The sequence below is a fragment of the Leptonychotes weddellii genome, chromosome 5 (genome assembly GCF_054177405.1).
Source record: "Leptonychotes weddellii isolate Sample4059 chromosome 5, ASM5417740v2, whole genome shotgun sequence".
Taxonomy (NCBI): Eukaryota; Metazoa; Chordata; class Mammalia; order Carnivora; family Phocidae; genus Leptonychotes; species Leptonychotes weddellii.
Window position 1 is genome coordinate 98089661 of NC_138373.1, and position 22041 is coordinate 98111701.

Below are 22041 nucleotides of genomic sequence, written 5' to 3' on the forward strand. Positions count from 1 at the left end.
TTTTTTTTAAAGATTTTTTTTTATTTATTTATTTTGAGAGAGAGAATGAGAGACAGAGAGCATGAGAGGGAGGAGGGTCAGAGGGAGAAGCAGACTCCCCGCCGAGCAGGGAGCCCGATGCGGGACTCGATCCCGGGACTCCAGGATCATGACCTGAGCCGAAGGCAGTCGCTTAACCAACTGAGCCACCCAGGCGCCCAGCTTTTTAAGTCTTTCATGCCAAGGAATTGGCAGACTCCTTGAAAACTGCTAGCACTCTTTTTTTTTTTTTTTTTTAATGAGCACATCTTGAAATATCGCTCTGAGATGTGGTGGTTTTGCTAAGATTATTGTTCTTGTTGTTAACAAATACGCTGGAACTCAGAATTATTGATATTACCAATAATACAGCAAACTGTGTATTTTATTCTCCATGTATTTATTGAGATCCGTCATTTATATTCTTTTTTTGTGTTGAAAAATATCTCTGCAGACCTCCTTCAAGAAACTCTGCCACTCAATGTGATTAATTTTTGTCTAATGAAAAAGTGCAGAATTGGTCCCATAATGTGGAAATGTTTGGAATTAAAAAAATAACCCACTGGCAACTCTATATTAAATACATATTCTATCTTCAAAATATCTTTGGGTTATTCTCCATAGATTGGAAGGTCACTTCTTATTGTTCTTTATACCCAACATTTTGTTTTTATATAAATACTATATTTGAATTTAGAGGAAGGATCTGCCCTTTGCTCTAACTGATAAACAAGATATCAAGTAGTACACACTATGGTCGCTGTAATGGAAACTTAGAAGAGTGCACTCTAATACGAAGGCATAAGGTGACACTTTTATTATAGATTCATATTTTTACTGGAGTGTTATAGAGTCTTTTTCCCTGAAAACCTCTAAGTATTATTTGTACATCCATCTGATAAAAATTATAAAGTTGGAGGTAGAGTAGAAAGTGGCAGGTAGAGTAAAAAGTGACAAGAATAATATTTTTAAGTGCTCTCTGGTTTTATGGTCCCACATGTTTTTCTAAAATTTATTTATTTTTAAGATTATTCTATTTGAAAAAAAGGAAATCCAAAGAAATGTCTTATTTCACATGCACATTTCCTCAAACCCTATAGTCTTCAAGCTACTTGTCTAGCACCATTTTCTTTCAATATTCTAGTAGGAATATTGGTAGGAAAGAATATGAAGCAAATGGGTTGTCTTATCCCAGGACCAACTTTAGGCATTACTAACACTCAAGATATCCCTGAACAGGACTCTGGATGGTACTGCAGGGAGTGATAGTTCATAAAACAAACATTAGCAAAACTTCTTTGATGTACTCAGCTGCATTTCCCAGATGCATGAAGGAGCTCGATTCTCTTTAATATTCCCATTTCCTAGCACTCCAAGAATCTATTTCTGAAAACATCACATTATTTATGTTCTTCTTCCTCTATGCAAAAACCTACTACCATATAAAGGAAATATTATTTAAGGGTTGTTTCTCACATTTTCCATAGAATTCACAGAAGTTTTGAGTATAAATACTGTTTAAGTATAAAATTAGCATAATACTAATTTGGTTCTTTAGTTTTTCTTTAACTCTCCTAACAGGGAGTATAAAACTTACCCAGAGCAAGCAGGTATTCCTTTCCTTAGAACAGGTTCAGAATTAACTACCAAATCAAAGAGATAGGCTTTTCCTTGTGAAAAGTATTGTTCTGTTGTAAGGGAGTATTTATGGCATAGAAGTAGACTTAAAATGAACTCTTAAAAGTAAATTTAAGGCACGGGAATATGTACTTTCACAAACAGTCACTGTTTACCTGTACATGAATAATCATCAATTCTGATGTATCCAGTTTTGCAGACACACATGAAAGAACCTGGGGTGTTAACACACATCGTATTCTCGCGGCAGTAATGACGTCCTTCAGCACACTCATCGATGTCTGTGAAGGAAGAGGAGGGCAAAGAGGTCAACAGTGGCCAATATTCTAGAGTTTCCCTATAATTTTCTTTGGTGGGGAGAGGGCAATGGTTTCCAATTGAAAAGCATTTTTAAAAAGTATTCGAACCATCTCTAATAGGAATGTTTGATGTTCAAGTGACAGAAACCATAAACATTTTTTTCCAACAGCTCTTGCTGGAATTTCAAAGATGTCTGTATATTTCAACTTGCAACATTCTAAATATATTTAGAAATTTTCAGTGCATTCATCTACCTGTGTTTGATAAAATGAATCAGAAAGTACAAATCTGGCTACGTTAGAGTCTTGGAATCTTCAAACTCTGAGCCTATCATATATTGTTTTTTGATTCACTGGCTATTTTCTATACTTGGGGAGACCCTAAGAGGTAAATAAGATATTCACATACATCAGAACTTGAATAACTTCACTTAAAGACATGAAATCAATAACACGTAGCTTATTAGAGATACAAGTAGAGCTATAGCTATCCCAGTAAGTGTCTGAACAGAGATGAAATTACAATGTAGAGACCTAATATAAATGAGAAACCGTAAAAAAAAAAAAAAAAAAAGGCATACTGAAGAACTTCCATAGCAATTCAGACACCAGGTTTTGAGTGTAAAGACTTACACATGGTAAGCCATAATGGTCTCTAGTACTAATTGGTAAGAATGTGAATTTTTACAATAAGATTGTCCCCATTTTATAGCGCCTCTGTGCATGGAATATAAACTATCTTACAAATATTTTATCATTATGAAATACTCTTTATGAAGGGCCTGAATGCATGGGCCAGGCATGGCATTTCTCCTCCAGAAGTCTGCTTTCTCAAATCCTTATGCTGAATCCACAAAGTAGCAGTGCTCTCATTTGTACTAGTAAGAGAAATGGGTCAATCTTAGGAGATATCAGGTGACCTACTACTACAGAAGTCATGCTATTCCTATAACCTCAGCTATGTTCCCAGACCTGAGAGTATCACAAGAAGTAACTGATAAAATCTCAGAAAGTTGTAGGTTAGAGGGGGACCTTGGCAATCATCTAAGCTAACTACTTATTCTACAGATGGAAAAATGGCAGTCTAGAAAGGCTCAATTTTCTATTCAACTTCTAAATGAAGGTAATGCAAAAAATGACACAATAAATTACAAACCTCTTACCATACAAAGCTCTTCCCAGGCGTGGCCCTGACTTTTTCAGTTTTATAGCCTATGACCACACCCTTTCCTCCCTCTCAGGGTTCTGGCCACACAGAGCTTCTGGTCAGTTCTCAGATGGACCTGCTCTTTCATATCTGCCTGCCTCTGTACATGCTGTCCTCTCTATTCCTTCTTTCCCTATCACCAGTCTTAGTGGATCTTGCCCACCAGTGGATTATCCTTCAAGAATCTGTTTAGGGGCGCCTGGGTGGCTCAGTTGTTAAGCGTGTGCCTTTGGCTCAGGTCACGATCCCAGGGTCCTGGGATCGAGCCCCGCATCGGGCTCTCTGCTCGGCGGGAAGCCTACTTCTCCCTCTCCCACTCCCCCTGCCTGTGTTTCCTCTCTCGTTGTGTCTCTCTCTGTCAAATAAATAAATAAAATCTTAAAAAAAAAAAAAAAGAATCTGTTTAAACGTCTCTCTGTGAAAACTTCCCCAATGAAGTAAAATGCTCTCTATGCAGTGCTCTCTTGGAACTTTGTGTTTCCACTGCAGATTCATCCGCTGTACCTTTATTAACTTTTGTAGGCTTCTTCTCTCCAATAAGCCTCATATACTCCTCCAGGGTAGAGATCATCTATTCGTGTCTCTTAACTCTAGCTGCACATTATAGTCATCTGGGATGCTTTTTTAAAACATTGGGTCTTGCACCAACTCTCAAACCCCCATCCCAAATCTGATTTAACTATCTGTGGTGGAACACAGACAATGATTTCTTTTTTAAATCTTCTCCATGATGAGTCTAACGCAGGGATCAGCAAAATATTTCAATAAAGAAGTAGATAGTAAATATTTTAGGCTTTGGGGCTTATAGGATCTCTGTTGCAACTTTAACTCTGTTGTTCTAGCACGAAAGCAACCGTAGGCAAATGTAAATGAATGAGCCCGGCAATATTTCAATAAAATTTTATTTACAACAACAGAAGTTGAATCAGATTTGGCCTGAAGGCCACAGTTTGATGACCCCTGGTCTAATGCATAAGCAGGGTCAAGAATCACTAAGTATGTAATTCATTTTTGTATTCACAATACCTTATAGGGTGTCTAGGATATTTCAGGGTCAATAAATGCTGCCGAATGAATGAATAAATGCTTTAAGGCTGGTTTAAGGAAGAGCTAAGAATAGATCTCAAATGATCTGACTCCTAGTATAATACGCTTCTCATGATACCATGCTACTTCTAAATGTTTGCACTGGTCTGCAAGGAAAGTATCACATTCAATTACAGCCTAAAAATCAAACTACGGGCACCCTGGGGGAATATGATGAAAACTCATTTGCTTCCAGGGTCTTAAGATAATAATAGGAATCATATGGGACAATTAATGTGCTCAGCTGGATCAATGATCTTTAACCCCACTCCTCTGAGAGAGTGCTGCAGAGAAGTGAAAGTTACCAAAAGCCACTGCAGGAGTCCCCTAGGCTTAAGCTTGTGAACTGGAGGGATGGCCATGAAGAAGTTCATGTGCACAAAGGTATAAAGAATTTACCTTTGGGGAAGAAAGCGCCAAGAATATTGAACACAACTCAGTGGAGACATCTTGGTTATCAAAGGGGAGAATTATTGAGTACACTGTGGCCCCTCCTCAAAACAAGACGAGTTCCTAGTGAGAGACCATATTTTCTGGTAGAGTCGAGGATGTAGCTTCAGGGCCTAGGGCAGGACTGAGTTCCAGCTGGAGCAAGCATTAATTACTGAAGGCACTGTCCCTCTTTCCAAACAGTATGCTAGAGGGGGAAGCCTACCTCAGTAGGAGGAGCCACCAAACCTGGCAAATCAAAGTCAAGTACATGAAGCACAAGAAATGAGAACTTTGAGAGTATTAATGTCCTATGAGAAGAGACAGGGAAAAGGGACAGTTAGGGTGATTTCTGTTAATGGGCCCTATTTACAGCCAAAGTTATCAGATAGTTTGGTTTATAAGATAAATAAGGATGTTTTGTGAAAGGGCACATGGGCCTAAATACTATCTCTAATAGTTGCCTGTGGTGGGTCTACATCTCACATATTGGGAGACATTGGCCAGTCCCATTTTCTTTTGTAGATGTTACCCTTGAAGCTAGCATATGATCAGAGAAAACACAATGTAGGGTCATAAAGCAAAATGAGGAAACCTATTTAACGTGAAGCCTTTTAGGAACTTGAATGGTTTTGATCACAAAGAAATAACTGGATTCATGACCTAGAGATATGAAGTGTCAGGAACAGTATTGTGGGGGGAGGGGAGTAAAATACCAAAAAATATAAGTGCAACACTGTATACCCAATTGCCAGTTGTCTTTTTAAATTTCTCATGCCCCGTCTTCAGAAAAGGAAGTCCCCAAAGAGCCTCATTTAAAACCGCAAAGCTACATAAATGTCATTTCTACTTATATGTGCAGATACTCACATGCCCCAAAACGGCATGACTCAAAAGTGATCTGGCAGAAAATCATGTTCAAACTTAGTCCAGGGTATATTTTCGTTTGAAATCCCAATTCAAAAAATTAATGTCAAATTCTCACGATTCAGTTCAATTCTCGACACGCTTATTGAATGTCTTCTATGCCCAAGTCCCTTTCCTGGATTTTCAGTCATATTGATGATCCTGAGTGGTAGAACTACAGTCATAGGTGGAGAGTACCAGGGATGGCGTTTGCTGCAATAGAACTTTCTACTAGGCAGACAGTACTGCACAAAGTTGGAAAGAGCTGCCACAGAAGGTAGCTCCTGCCAAGAGGAAGCATTCAAGCACGGGCTGGACATGCTGTAGAGATTCGTGCAAAGGGCACGCTGCCGGACCATGTGGCTTTTAACAACACAACCAAAATTCAGTACAAACACAGTTAAAGCATAGGTCCTGCCCTGAAAGAACTTACCATCCTTTTAAGTACTATCAGCATCAGCCACATAATGCCTTCTATGTGTTAAGCCTGCACTCTACAGAACAGTATCTCCATGAGAGGCTCATGGTTCCTTAAAAACAGAGGATTGCATGGTCAAAAAAGTTTTCAGGACCATTATATTACTATTCTTCCTCCATCTCCCTCCTTAAAACTCACCATGTACGTGAGGAAATTACAGGCTCTGAAATACCTAGTCATGTTTTTAAAATGTTCACTCATTAATTCAACAAGTATATAATGCACTTGCAACATGTCCAAGTGCTGCATTAGGCAACAAAGATAAATTGTAGCTGAAGAAATAACACTTAGACAATAATGCTATGAAGTGTTGCATACTATATAACGGAAACATGTACAATGTGCATTAAATAGGGAGCAACCAACTTCTTTAACACAGTGCCTTTTTTGTTCTGAGCTTATTAATGTGGAACAAATTTGGGAATTTATACCTGGTGATATAAATAATTTTGTAACTCTTCCCCCCCCCAACTTGAGGAGCTGATAATGAAATTAAGAAGCCTGGATACAACATGAATAAGAGCATAAGGTCCTATATACCAAGTACCAGAATAGAATAGAATAGAATAGAATAGAATAGAATAGAATAGAATAGAATAGAATAGAATAGAAGAAAAGAGAAGGGAAGGGAAGGCAAGGGAAGGGAACAGAGGAAAGAATGCACTCACTACCAGGAATGGTATTCAGAGGAAAGTTGGTGACTAAGAGCAGGGACAACCAAGGACAATTTGCTGGTTGGTGTGGCAGGGCATGAGGTAGATTTTGAAGAAGTAGGTTTATAGTGACAGACTTATACACAGAAGGAGGGGGCTGCCACAGAACAGTTTCCCGTCAAACAGAGATGCTCAATGATGAGCGGGAGGATTGTAGACATTGGAGTCTAGTGTAGGCAGCACAGGCAGCAAAGACATGAAACACTGAGGAACAGTGAATATTCCATTTGGTTGGAGTTTATGCAGGAAATAAAACAGAAATACGGCTATGGGAGAGGAGACACAATGGGAATGCACTTAAATCTCCAACAAACACAAGAAAGGTATCTTCCTTGCTGTGATATGGAAACATGAAAGCATTTGGAAGGAGGGGAGTAGGGGAAGTGGCATAGAAAAATAAATCTCATGAGAGTTGGTAAGATGGAGCAATTGTGGAGCTGATGAGAGAGGTATGATTGAGGTGAGGAGAAGTTCATTACATTAAAGTAAGCTCCCTAGCCCCAGTTTCTCCACATTACTTATCAGTGTCTGAAAATATCGTATTAAGTTATTTGTTGGTATGTCTGTTGTCTCTTTCTATTGGAACAGAAGATTCGGGAGGGTAGAGACCTTATTCTAGGACAATGGCTGACCCTCCCTAAAAATCTGCTGGATGAATCAATGAATCCTTTCATGGCTTTTCATCTAGAAGGAGAAAGGATAAGGATCCTAATCCACACTGGTCTGACCTGGAGCTCCACTTGGCAGAGCGAATCCTTTGTCTTCCCAGTACATTGCCCAGGCATTTACTTAGACATGAGCTTTTTGTAAGAACAGTGAACACAAGCCACTGTGGTAAAATACAGTCTTGCAGGAGTAAGGACCCTGTGGTGGGAATAAAGAAGGCTGGGTTCTAGTCTTTGGCTCTGTTATAAACCTGACAGGCATTTCATCTCTCTGGACCTTAATTTCATCATCTATAAAAACAAAGGCTAGAATTTCCTTGTCATTACCAGCCCTCATACTTTACAATTCTAACAAAGAGAACATGATTTCTATGGTTGCAGGGGACAATCTGATTCTCCAGGATTTTGTAGGATACATGGTCATCCTCTAACAAACTTAAAAAGCATAAGTAAACTGTGTTTCTTACACTTGAACAACCTCTCTTGCCCCAGGATAATTCAAGCTGATCTATTTTAGAAACAGGAATTTATAAATTTTTAAATTCCCTTTTATCCTATCTGAAAGCTGCAGCTGACTTTGTAATTATTCAGAATCACAGATTTCTAGACCTGAAAGGAACTACAGAAATCATCTAACCTAACTGCAGTCATTTACAATTAAAGACACGGGAGGCACAGAAATGCCAAAGACAAATTAAGAAGGTGGCAGGAATCAGATCGTGAAACTTTCATGAGCCACATTAAAAAATCTGAACTTCATCCTATATGAAATGGGAAAGCTTTTAGGAGAGGGTTCCTTGAATCAGATCTGGGTTTTTGGAAGATCCTTCCAGAACAAGATTACACAGTTAATGAGTGGAAATCAGAATGACAACACTGTTTCCAGACCCCAGATCCCACATTAATGTTCCCTTTGGCCTATGGAGTCGTCTCCTTGGAGACTATCCTTGGAGGCAGTGGGCACTCAGGTATGATGCCCCCTCTTCTGTGGGCTTCTGACACACAACCTGGCTATCCACCTCTCCCCTCCCCCCCATCTTATGCTTTGTATGTCACTGATGCCATTAAAAAAAAAATGCTGTATTTCTAAGGCTACAGAATTTTATCTCAATTTTGCCCTGTAAAAGGATTATATCAGCATGTTAATGAACACTAATGCTTTCTTTCTCAGCCAATAAAATCTTGAAGTCATGCAGCTCAACAGCAAGGACTCCACATATTGAAGAGGAGCACGCATCGGTATGGGTTAGAATTGCTAAGTCTTGGCCCACCAGCTGTGAAAAACTGGCTTGGCAAAGTTGGCAAAGAGATCAATGACTTAATTCATAAACCAGGAAAAAAGCCTAAGTTCTGAGAAACGTAATTCTGGAAAGAGATTTGAGAATAACATTTGGGAAGATAAGAGTATTTTTGAAAATAAAAAAAAATTTTGCAAGTAGGCTGCTCAGTAAAAAATCAGTGAAGAATAAATTAAAATGTCATTTACAAATAGGCTAACATTAAAAGGAATTGCAAGCAATCTTATTTGAAGTCAGTGGCATTAACAAGTTTGTTTACCAAATATTCATTTTTATATATTAAAAACTATATCTATCATGTGCTACTGACACACATGATTTTTTGACATCTCAAAATAAAAATCATATATTTTCTTCATTCATCTTTTTGAATTCATTCATTGTAAATTATACGGTACATTCCTCAAGAGTAAAAGCTCTAGTATTGTATCATTGTTCTTGCTACTTTTAATGGGATACATTATTCCTAGCTTTAGGATTCCTGCATTTAAAACAGATATACACAGAGACATGCAGTAGAGAAATTTGAGACAGGGTTGAGAGTGATCGTAAAATTATACCTGTGGTAAAAGGTGAGATCATTTGGAATACTAAGGGGCTGAGATAACAAAAGCATGAGTAGTTTATCCATGTAAGTAATATTTATTGAATTCTTACTATTGCCCAAGGTATTAACGACGACACCAATGGCATGGCCTTGAAGAAGACAGATGTGGTATCTGACTTTGCAGAGCTACGGACCTTCTCAAAGACAAGTAATAATTTTTAAAAATGCTGTGGGAATTTGATAAGGATAGTGCCATCTGGAACAAAATGTGAGCACTCCAAATCTTACAGGCAAGGTAAGGCTTTTAATAGGGTGTGACATCTAAGCAGAGGACTAAAGGAGAAGTAGTTAGCCAAGTGAGATGGGAAAGAGGAGAGCATTTCAAACAAGAGAACTATGCTGCAAAGTGAAAGAATCTGATATATTCAAAGAATAGCAAAACATTAAATGTGGCTAATGAAGTAGCAGGAGCTATTTTGTGTGTAGATCTTGTAAGACACACAAAAGAATTTGACCTTATCCTATGATCAATGGGAATCTATTGAAGTTTTGTAAATCAATTTTTTATTATATCATATGTACACAGAGTATAAACTGTAAAAGGTACAACATAGTGCAAAATTAAAGTCAGTCCAACCCACAGCCACTCAACTGTCCCACTCCTAATCTCCTAACCACTTTTACCAATTTCCTGTGCAACTGTCCAGAGACACTGTCTGCCCATATAGGGATATGCACGTGTGTGTGTGTTTGGGGGGTGTGGTGGAGGGGATGCTTCTCCTCTAAAGGGTACAAGTGAATGAAATGACATTAAGCAAGATCTTTTTAACTGCAAGGTACAGGATGGATGCGAGAAGAGCAAAACTGGAAGCTAGGAGGAAGCTCACTTGTAGTTTGGCTTTCTGTGTCTGGGACAGTATATTCTAGTTGCATATGGAGAAAGTGTGGAAATATGGATATATATGTTGATAGAGATCAGGAGAGAAGACAAGACTGGAAGTCAAGATCTGGGAGCCTCAAGCACAGAGGAGGTAATTAAAGCCATGGTATTAGACAACATCACCCAGGGAGAGGGTGCAGAATGAGGAGGAAAAAAATAAGACAGGGGCCCTGGGGAACTTCAACATTTAAGGGACAAGTAAAGCAAGGAGGCTGAAAAGATCACTCAGAGAGGTAGCAACAAAACTAGAAGAGGGTTGGAGGTAGACGAACGTTGACATAGTGGTCGGCAATCATCTTTCAACACCTTCTATATTTGAGGTAATCCCCACCTCCCCAAGATGGAAGTCACAACTCAGATTTCAGCATACTTGGCAGCCAGGCTATAGCCTTGTAACCTAGGACTTTCCATCGCGAGCCCTTATGTGAAACTTCAATTCAGAAGAGAATTCACGAGGAAGCAAGGTTGTGAAATCTAGCAAGCAGGGTGGAGAAGGCGTTCAGCATTCAGGATAGGAGCAGTAGGACGGGTTCTGGAGTCCGGTCCCAGACGTCATCAGTGAACAGTAGGCAATATTCATGTGAGTTGTAGTGTTGACACCGCGAGGCAGAGGTAGTGGGATCTGTACCTACGTGTGACATGTGTGGTCCTGGCTGAACATCATCTAAACCTGTTCTTTCACATTTATTGTGAGCCACCCAACATCCTTCAATATATTCCTTTTCTGCTTTAACTGCCAGAGTGGGTTCTGTTGTTTGCAACTCTGATCCCTGATCAATACAATGTAGTATCATGAAGACAAGGTAAAGAAGTATTTCAAGGAGGGAGTGATCAATAGAATTAATTGCTGCCTAGAGGTCAAGCAAAATGCGGGCTGAACGAGGTCTGATTTAACATTATGGAAGTTATCAGTGACCTTGGTGAAAGTAGTTTGGAGGGGAGCTGGGACGAAAAATCTAGACTGAAGTAGGTGAAGGAGAGCCTCTGACATGAAGAAATGGAGGCAGTGAAAATCAATTACACCTTTCAGAAATTCGGATAAAAAGGGGAAGAAGGTCAATAAAACAAAAGCTAGAAGGGATGTGTGGTTAAGGGAGATACGTGAGCATATTTAAATCCTGATGGGAAGGAGCGAATGGAAATAAGTTGAAAACAGAGTTTGAGGGGATAATGGATGGAATAAGTTTCCTCTGAAGCCAGGAAGAGATGAGATTCAGTCCTCAGATGGACTCATCACTCCCAAGAGAAAGGGTATCTATTCCACCGAGACTGGGAAGAAGGAAGAAAGGGTGGGCATGAAGCATGTGGGTTTAAGTAAGGGGAGCAGAAGGGGGGTTAGTTTCTATTCTCTGTTTTGTTGGTAAAGAAGTTTCCTGTTGAGAATAAGAGAATGGGTAGAATCAAAAATTTGCATGGAGTGGTGAAGGTTTACAATAATCATTGTAGGAAATGAGAAGAAACTGAGCTGGGCTACATAGTAAGGTTACTCAAGCAGAGAATAGCACCCAGCAGGGTTGGCAGTCAAGCTCCCACAGGTCTACCACTTGACATTTTTATAACACTTTGGTTCTGGTGGTGCATGTTCATCTGTATTATATGTTAATTCTCACAACCCTGTGACTTAAGGGGCACTTAGAGAGTTACCCCCTTTTCACAGCCCAGGAGCCCGTATGAAGTGGGGAAGTTGCCCAAATGTTTGCGGTAACTTAGTAGTTTGCAAATCGTGAATAGAATCACTCCATATAACCCATGGTTCCTCCACAATCTGGTCCCTATTTCTGCAGTTTGATCTAACACCCCTGGCTATAATCCTCCTGTTGCAGAAAAAAACTCCAAAATACGTCTTGCTCTTTCCCTTTCCTTACTCCCCTGCCAATCTAAATTGGATTCATTCTTCAAGGCCCAGATGAAGTTCCAATTCCTGCCCAGTGTGTCCCTAACCTCTTTGGCCATGGGGAGTCCATCTGTCTCTACTTCTGCACTTTTTGTCTGGGCTTATTCATGGCTAGTTAGTAGCTATTTTGGCCGAATCCAATTTGCTTGAAATTAAGGAACAGACAGGCTCATTTGAAAGATTGCCTTGTCACGTTGGACTTGAAAATTCATCAAGTTGAACAGCACTCTTTCCAAAAAGGCAGATTAGTATTTTTAAATATTAAAAACTAATTTAACGAAGATTTATTTATTTTGTCAAAAACAAGAGTTTCGGTCATTACAATATCCAAATTGATGCCTATTCAAAGTTATTAATCTAAACATTACATCAGTGCTTTCATGAAAGATATGGAACCACTCCAATTTCCAACTGCTTGTTTATACATAAATCACCAACTAAACTGCAATGTTAAATTTGACAATCTTAATCAATGTTTAATGTTGATTAGGAAGTATGACCTCACAACAACTCAGTACCAACAAGCATAGTCCTACATTTTCAGTCCCATTTCTTCACTATCACGTTCTTCTTTAAGGATATGAACATCTTGTAAAAATCTGTCTGGGAGCACATTCTTTTTTTTTTTTTTTTAAGATTTTATTTATTTGACACAGAGAGAGAGATAGAGAGCACAAGCAGGGGGAGCAGCAGGCAGAGGGAGAGGGAGAAGCAGGCTCTCCACTGAGCACGGAGCCCGATATGGGACTCGATCCCCCTGGGATCGTGACCTGAGCCGAAGGCAGCTGCTTAACCGACTGAGCCACCCAGGCGCCCCTGGGAGCACATTCTTTGTATCAAAGAAAAATTACTTGGAGGAAAGTTAAGATGGAATAAAAAAGTAAAAATGAAAATATTCTTCTGTATTATTAAAATCCCAGGAACCTATTTTTATACCATACCAATGAATAAGAGATGTAATTTCAAGCCATAATGTCCAAACACATGAGGCTCTTCTTGCTCTGGAACAGTCATTTGCCCAAACAAGTCAAGTTCTTTTCCACAACGTATCTCAAATCTCTCATTTCTCTGTCAGGTTCATTTAATTTATGACTAACTGCTTCCTGCAATCCACAGCCAGTGTTATCTCCTAAAAAGTTACTCCTTTGTCCATTCATGGTACTGATAATGAAACTAACATTTACTCTCATGTCTATTGCTTTGACTGTGTCATTTCATTTTTCTTCATAGCATCACGTTTTCACAAAGGATCCCAAACAGAATCTCAGGGCCACTGAATCAAAGTTAGATTTGTTTTATTTGTGCAATTCTTACACGTTTCTAGCTATACTGTTCCCTGCCATTAACCATGCTGAAATTTCCGTCTCCTATCCAAGCCTTTTTTCAGATATCCTTGATGCAATGAGATTATCTTATTTTATACTGGAGTTGGTTTTCTTGGAAGCAAATGAACACATGAAGAAAGGAAGAAACTGCAAAGGGAATGCTATTGGTGGTTTCATTTCAAGCAAGTGTTAGTTGACTTCAAGACTTTTAACAGATTTAACTAGGACACATGACTTGGATTTTTTGGAAGGCAAGATAAAGCTGGTATTTGTAATATAATCTCTAAGTTATATCTGACCTGAAACTTAATGGAGTTGCAAAAGTTCCATCAATTAAATTTTTAAAAATTGTTAATCATGTGACAAGCCACATATCACTTCAAATGGATTCTTTTCCAGGGGAAAAGATTCTTTTTTAAAAAAATAGTTTTCATTTAATGAAAAAATAATAATAAACCACTGCTTCATATAAGATACCTGCAAATGATCTACAATGAATCGCTTAATTCTAAGCAGACGTTTTCTTCCTAGTATTAATAAACAAGTACATGCAAATAATTACCGGGTATTTTATCCTACTGCTCATCTACAGAAAAATAACATAAATTCCCACTGTTACATTTAAAGTTTTATCATATGATTTGCAAAATGAGGATAAATTATGCATACTCTATATCTAAGAACTGGTTAGAATGTTATTCAGACCAGAAAGGAATTTGGCATAAAGTGATTTGGTTCTGGAAATAATCCATGGTAACTTAGCTACTGAAGTAGTTAAAGACCTCATTATAATTGGCTTAAGCTATGAGACAATATCATCATATGGACTCTCAGCGTATTTTTGCCTCAAGTCCTCAATAAACTTAAGAGTGAACATCTTCGTTCCAAAAATAAATTCATGTTGCATGAATTGGCTGACACACTGGTAGTAATAAATACATGTTTAATCGCAAACTTTTACCAAGGACTTACTTTTCTGGAAGGCAATTTTTCACATACTTCATCTTACTTAATCTTATTTGACCTCTGCTTTCCCAGCCTAATAACACAAATGTGCCCATTTAATAGATGAAGAACCTGAGGCTCAGAGATATTAAGTGATTTGCACAAGTTCTCACAATTAATAAACTGCGGAGGTAAGAATTAAGCCCAAGTCTTCTTATGCAACATTCTTCCCATAACATCAGTACTGCCCCACTCGTCAAAATTGGCAAGATTTTGATTTGAGCCACATAAACATTTTACATTCATTTGTCTGCTAAATCTCAAAATTTCTTCTGACATATATTTTTTAGACATCATTACAGGTAGCTGCTCCTACAAATCTGCAGAGTATCTATCTGGGTACTAGACTGACTCTTGCAAAAGATGGGTATACAAAATAAGTATTTCTTCCTATTTACTACTTTTCAGCACTGACACAATTGAGCAGTAAAGGTGTGACAAAATTATAAATACTTTTTAACATTGGCAGGCAGCAAATGTTTCTTGAATACTACAAAGAAATGCAAAGGTAAGCAGTCTGGTAAGAATAGGGGGCCAAACAAAACTCAAAATCATACCAGAAATGTAATAAAGTTACAGGCCATGGATACAAATTTCCATTCCTGCTGATGAATCTGAGGGTTCCCTTCAACGTCTCCCTCATTACTTCTGAGTGTACCCTCCCTCATTACTTCTATGGGCTCAGGAATAAATCAACATATACTTGCTATCACTGCCTACAACCCTGCCCCTGGGCATCCCCTGGGCCTTTTCCATGTTCTCTTGAGTCTCTGCCAAAGCTAGTGCATATCCCCATGTCCCTACTTTTGTCCCTTTAAAAGAGCTGCCATCCCCAAAGCTACAAAACTCTTGAGACATCACACAGTATCTTCTTCAGACTGTTCAGAGCTACTCAAAAATGAAAAAAAAAAAAATTCTTCTATCTAATTTTGTTTTGTTCTTTGGAACTTAGGCCCTACAGTAATCTTGTTTATGTCCAAAATATAAGTTTATCCTCTTCCCCATCATCACATTATGTCTTTCCCACATTCACTGGTAAAGCCAGCCCGAAGTGTCAGGCAGCCCTTACATGCTTGTACATAAACTCCTCTGCACTCTTGGTATAAAACCAAAGCCCTCAAGAAGATCAAATAATAGTAACAGAAACTGGGGATAGGTATCATGCTCACATACAGCTATCTTCCTAGTATTTACTTAATTAACCAGTGGTTCTCAACCGGGAGCAATTTTGTCCTCCAGGGGAAATTTGACAATGTCTGAAGAAAACATTTTTGGTTATCACAACTGGGAGTACGGGATACAAACACGGTTGTGCTATTGGCATCTAGTGGGTAGAGCCCAGGGATGCTGCTAAATACCCTACAATGCACAGGACAACCCTCCATAACAAAGCATTATCCAGTCCAAAAAGTCAATAGTGCTAAGGTTGAAAACCCTAGTTAAAACTCCCACCACATGGGGGTGCCATGGTGGCTCAGTCATTAAGTGTCTGCCTTCAGCTCAGGTCATGATCCCGGGTTCCTGGGATCGAGCCCCGCCTCGGGCTCCCTGCTTGATGGGAGGCCTGCTTCTCCCTCTCCCACTCCCCCTGCTTGTGTTCCTGCTGTCGCTATCTCTCTCTCTGTCAAATAAATAAATAAAATCTAAAAAACAAACAAACAAACAAAAAAACACAAAAAACTCCCACCACATGATAAATAGAAATATAGGACCACACAGGCTCAATAATTCATCTTTCTAGGCAGGAGCATATTAACTAAAGAATAATTCAAAAGTAATGACAATTCTTGAAAACTCATCCTTAGAAGGATATCAATATAGAATTAATCTAGAATAATCCTCTTCAAACTTTAATGTGCATAAGAATCACCCGGTAAACTTATAAAAATGCAGATTACTGAGACCCAACATTGACCCAATTAAGCAGAATTAAGGGTGAATCCAGGAATCTGTATTTTTTAAAGATTTTTTATTTATTTTTTTGATAGAGAGAGACACAGTGAGAGAGGGAACACAAGCAGGGGGAATGGGAGAGGGAGAAGCAGGCTTCCCGCAGAGCAGGGAGCCTGATGTGGGACTTGATCTCAGGACCCCAGGATCATGACCTGAGCCAAAGGCAGACGCTTAACCGACTGAGCCACTCAGGCGCCCCAGGAATCTGTATTTTTAACAGCCTCCTCAGGTGATTTTGATGCAGCCTGAGCCACACAGTAAGAAACCATGTCAAGGAAACCAAATTGTATACCAATAAAAAAAAAAAAAAAAACAGACTCTGAACACTGAAATTTCTCTCCAGTTGAACATATGGCTAAAAAACACTGGATAGTTACCAAATAATTAAGATAATCAATTAAATAAGCTGTATGCCTTAAACCAGTACTCTTCAAATTTTCAAATGCATAGGAGTCACCTGGAGATCTTGTAAACATGCAGATTCTGATTCAGTAGGTCCGAGATAAAGTATGACATTCTGTATTTCTAATGAGCTCCCAGGTAATGGCCTATATTGGTCTGTGGACCAGCACATTGAGTACTAAGGTCTTAAAAAACAACTGCCAAAGAGAATAAAGTCAGGACTACTTACATTAACAAAGCACAAAACCAATAATCACAAATCTTGTTTCCATCTGCATCTGGAAAATGGACATAGACTTTAAATGCTACCTTTATTAGAAAGTCAGCTCCATGACAGCAGGAGCTTAATCAGTTTTGCTCACAGCTATATGCTCACCATCCATTCAGCGCCTGGCACATAAAGCATGCTCAACAAATACTGTGAATAAATGGGCAATGAACAAAGAGTCTCTAAATGAAGTCTGGTGATTGATAGAAACCAATCATAAATCAAAATTCCTAAAAAGAGCCTATAGTTCCATCTCAGAGAGAAGAAAGTGTAGCTGGAACACAGGAGTGAAAGTGCACCTGGCTCTGGGAGTTCCAAACAGATCAGATCCGGCCACTCGCCCTGACCAAATCCAAAGGCAAAGAAAAGAGTGGTGGTGAAACCAGAAAGGAATTTATGTCAGTGAGGCCAACACTGGAAAGAGAGTGGACTAAGTCTCAAAGACTGTCTCCGAAGTACTGAAAGTACTTCCAAGTTTATATAAGGCAAATGAGGGACAAAAGTGGGTAAGTAGGTGCAGGTGGGCAGCAAAGGTCAAATCCATCATTGTCTTGGGGTCAATCACAAGCAAGGTTCTTGCTGGCTCAGGGCAGTCCTTATTGCTTAAGAGAGTAGTTTTTGTTCATATCAGGGGATGCTTTGCCCTCAGGGTCTTTGGCCTGAGCCAAGAGACAAGTTAGAAAGGACCCAACTAGAAAGTGTGAGGTCAAAATGGAGGCAGCTGAAGTCCTCTTTCAAAAGTACTTGTTCTTAACCCTATTTAATACATAGATGTATCATTAATTGATGACTGATTCAAAATTTCTTCTTTATATAGTATCCAAAGGTGATCATGAACTCCAACAGACTTAAGCATGAATATTTTCTAGAGAAGTGCATTCTTTTTTTTAAATTTTTTATTGTTATGTTAATCACCATACATCATTAGTTTTTTTTTTTAAAGATTTTATTTATTTATTTGAGAGAGAGAGACTGAGATAGAGAGAGCATGAGGGGGGGAGGGTGTCAGAGGGAGAAGCAGATGTGGGACTCGATCCCAGGACTCCAGGATCATGACCTGAGCCGAAGGCAAGTCGCTTAACCAACTGAGCCACCCAGGCGACCTACATCATTAGTTTTTGATGTAGTGTTCCATGATTCATTGTTTGTGCATAACACCCAATGCTCCATGCAGAACGTGCCCTCTTTAATATGGGTTCTAGAGGGGAGGGGGGTGGGAGGATGGGTTAGCCTGGAGAAGTGCATTCTTTGGAAGAAAAAAAAATCAGTCGACCATGAAAGTCACACAACTATGGTGTTTTGTTTCAAAAGGATAGTATATGGGTAGCACTGATTGTTTCTTCAACTTCCTTTGCATAAGAATCTATGGCTAAGAAGTTCAGAGAAGTGCACTCCTTATTAGGTTTGATTTTAAAAATTTAAAGTCTTCCCTTCATATCAGAGGAGACCATGGCTTCAAAGAAAAAATGCCCTTTTCCTCCAATTTAAATATCTTAATGATGTTCAAGTTTACAGAAAGTGAACAGAAATTGTTTTTGAGTCAGCAGAAGCTGAAGTTAAGTATCACAGAGAGTAAATGATGAATGGGCCCAGAAGAACTGCTAATGCAAGTTCAAATTTAGCTGGGTCACTTGATAGTGATTTTCAAAAGCTTTTCACAAAACTTCTCAATTGGAGAAGGAATAATTTTTATGAAAAACAAAACACACACACACACACACACACACACACTGATCTCCTCAGCATAGTGAACATGTTAAATAGATGTTCCTAAATGCCTAAAAACACTTATGTTTCCATAGTTGGCCTTCATTATGTTGAGGTATGTTCCCTCTAAACCTACTTTATTGAGGGTTTTTATCACAAATGGATGTTGTACTTTGTCAAATGCTTTTTCTGCATCTATTGAAAGAATCATATGTTTCTTATCCTTTCTTTTATTAATGAGGTGATTCGCAAATATTGAACCACAACTGCAACTCAGGAATAAATCCCACTTGATCGTGATGAATGATTTTTTCAATGTATTGTTGGATTTGGTTTGCTAGTATTTTATTGAGAATTTCTGCATCTATGTTCATCGGGATGTTGGCTTGTAGGTCTCTTTTTCAGTGGAGTCTTTATCTATTTTTTGTGTTAGGGTAATGCTGGCCTCATAGAATGAATTTGGAAGTTTTCCTTCCTTTTCTATATTTTGGAATAGTTTGAGAAGAATGGGTATTAACTTTTCTTTAAGTGTTTGGTAGAATTTCCCTGTGAATCCATTTGGCCCTGGACTTTTGTTTATTGGGAGTTTTTTGATTACTGATTCAACGTCTTTGCTGGTTACCGGGATATATTAATTCTGAAAGTTGTTTTATGTGGCAACTTTTTCAATTGGTTGGATAAATAGATGATGCCTTTAAAAGTCCAATTCATATTTGAAAACATCAGAAATGCTTTTGCTCCTCTCATTTATTTTTTTGTTTGTTTGTTAATTTGTAACTGTGATGCTTAACTTTATTTGTTGCCCCAAGTAAGCCATTGGATGACCGATATTTAGTCAAACATTATTCTGGGTGTGCCAGTGAGGGTGCCTCGGGATGAGATTAACATTTGAATTGGTAGACTGAGGAAAGCAGATTGCCTCCCTAACCTGTGGGGCTTCACCCAATCAATGGAAGACTTGAATAGAACAAAAAGCTGAGTAAAAGGGATATTTTGCCTGCCTCACTGTGAGCTGGGATATTGGTCTTCTCCTGCCCTTGAACTGAAATTTACAACATTGGTCTCCTGGTTCTCAGTTCTTTGGACTTGGACTGAAAGTATACCATGGGCTCTAGGGATATACAACTTGCTGACTGCGGATCTTGGGATCTTCTCAGCCTCCCTGAGCCAATTCTTTATAATCAATCAATGTCTCAATCAATCAATCTCTCTCTGTCAGTATATGTCCTATTGGTTGTTTTTCTGGAGAATGCTGATTAATATAGTAACCTTGGGCTTTTTTTTATTTAAGAAACTCTACCATAACACACAGAGAGTGCGTCATTAGCCATAATTTTGAAAGCTACAGTGTCTACTAGAATTCCCTAATTAATCCCACAGGGCTCAGTCCTCTGGTTATTTATCCCCACTCTGTTAACAGGCCTCCCATTAACTCCAGTGGGGACTTGTGTGCTTGGCTTATAATCAGAGGATTGAGCTCATTCTGCATCTTTCTCTTCATATCTCTTGGAGCAACTCTGTGGGGCTATCACTCATTCCTAAAGAAGTCCTCTCAGATTGCCTCTGTAGTTCATAGTTAATGATATGCAGCTATTGTCTATGTCAGAAATTCACACTAAATGAATTATTTGTGAAGTGGTAATCAGCTGAGAAAGAGAGAAAAAAGGAAGGAAGGAAGGAAGGGTAGGAGGGAAAGAAAGTTTGTTTTCCCATTGTCTTCCTATGTGGGTTATTTACCATGGTTTCAGCTCAGTACAGATTCTCTAATACCAATGAGCTGCTTTCTGGATGGAGTACAGATTATCTTTCCTTTTCAGAAACATTCAATTTGTAAGGCCAGTTAGCTGCTTTAAAAAATGTCTCTCTGAAGAAAAATCTATATGCTATTCTTATTTATAAAAATAAGAATTAGATTAGGTATCTAATAAGTAAATTAAAAGTAGTAAAAATTTAAAAACACTGAATTTATAGATAGATGATATGAATTTGAACACTGGATTTACTGGGTAAACAATTTGGGGCAAATCATTTGATGTCTAAGCTCTTCAGTTTTCTTAACCACAAAACAGGATATTATAAAAATGCCTGCATCATAGGACTGCTGGAAGAAATCAGATATTGTATCTAGAAAGTATATTAAGTGTCTCTTAGGAATCATATGGTTATTAGGAGTAGGTGATATTTTTTATGACAGCCCTATTGACAAACAATGGCAGGAAAAAAAGAACACAAAATAGAAAAAAATAGGGAAATTACTTGTTTTCATTAAGAGTTATGCTCACATTACTTCGCACACAGGCTAGAATCTCCCAAAATGCAGAATAAGAAACAACTGCGAAGAGGTATCCTTAGCCAAAGGATTGCATTAAAAAGACAGGAAGGAAATGAGAGGAGATAGTGTTCTTTTGATAACAGGTTAAAAAAAAAAAGGAAAAGAACGAAAGGAACAAAGAAAGAAAGTAGATATCTAAATATAATTTATAATTTATGTTTGCAGGTGTCCCATGCCTGGCACATAGCAGGTAATAAACTAATGTTTATTAATATTCTAATCTCCACATTCAAATGGCATTTAAATTAAGCACAATCTACACGTCAGACATTTAATGTTCAAGTGAGTTGCTTTGCAAATTGCAGACAGAATTAAAATCTTAAGTAAAAACTTGAGTGTACAGTAAAAGCAAGAGAGATATGGGGAAATTTCTGGGATTTTTGGTCCTTTCAATATGCAATGCCATATTTCAGTGTACATATAATTTAATAAATAACAAGTGTGTTAAATGAATGAATGCCTTCTCTTGCACTACTCAAAATAATTTTTAAGGACCAAAACATACCAATTTAAAACAACTGGATCCCTTTTTACCTATAAAAAATCAATATCACAATTAGACTTTCTTATGCAATATAAGCACAATTCAATAAGTTCAATGCTTGTCCTCAATAATTCTTCAGTGATGAGGTAGCCTAAAAGTGCCCATCTGTTCAGCATATCTAAGCATTTCAAACCATCAATAAACAAATATTTCTTAAACTCTACACTGTCTATCTCTATTTTAGAAGTTTATAAGAATTCGAGGAAAGTAAACAGTCTATGACAAGACACAGGTGGGAGAAATATAAAGAAGCATACATACATGAGTTCTTTAATAAATAATACAGTATATAAGAAAGTATATTACAACTGGACAACTGGATATAAACCAGTATAGAACAAGGTACAAATTCTTTGGCCAGATAAAATTTTAAAATAGATTTGAGAA

At 38.3% G+C, this 22041-nt stretch overlaps 1 protein-coding gene across 5 annotated transcripts in view; it reads right to left on the reverse strand.

Moving 5' to 3' along the window:
- The window catches only part of NELL2 (neural EGFL like 2), a 305243-nt gene that overhangs the window by 143831 nt on the left and 139371 nt on the right, over positions 1-22041 (reverse strand). For all 5 annotated transcript variants that reach the window (XM_081821534.1, XM_081821531.1, XM_081821532.1 and 2 more), the window contains one exon: positions 1812-1937. In XM_081821534.1, the coding sequence (XP_081677660.1) occupies positions 1812-1937 (126 nt within the window). The remainder of the gene's footprint in view (positions 1-1811; positions 1938-22041) is intronic.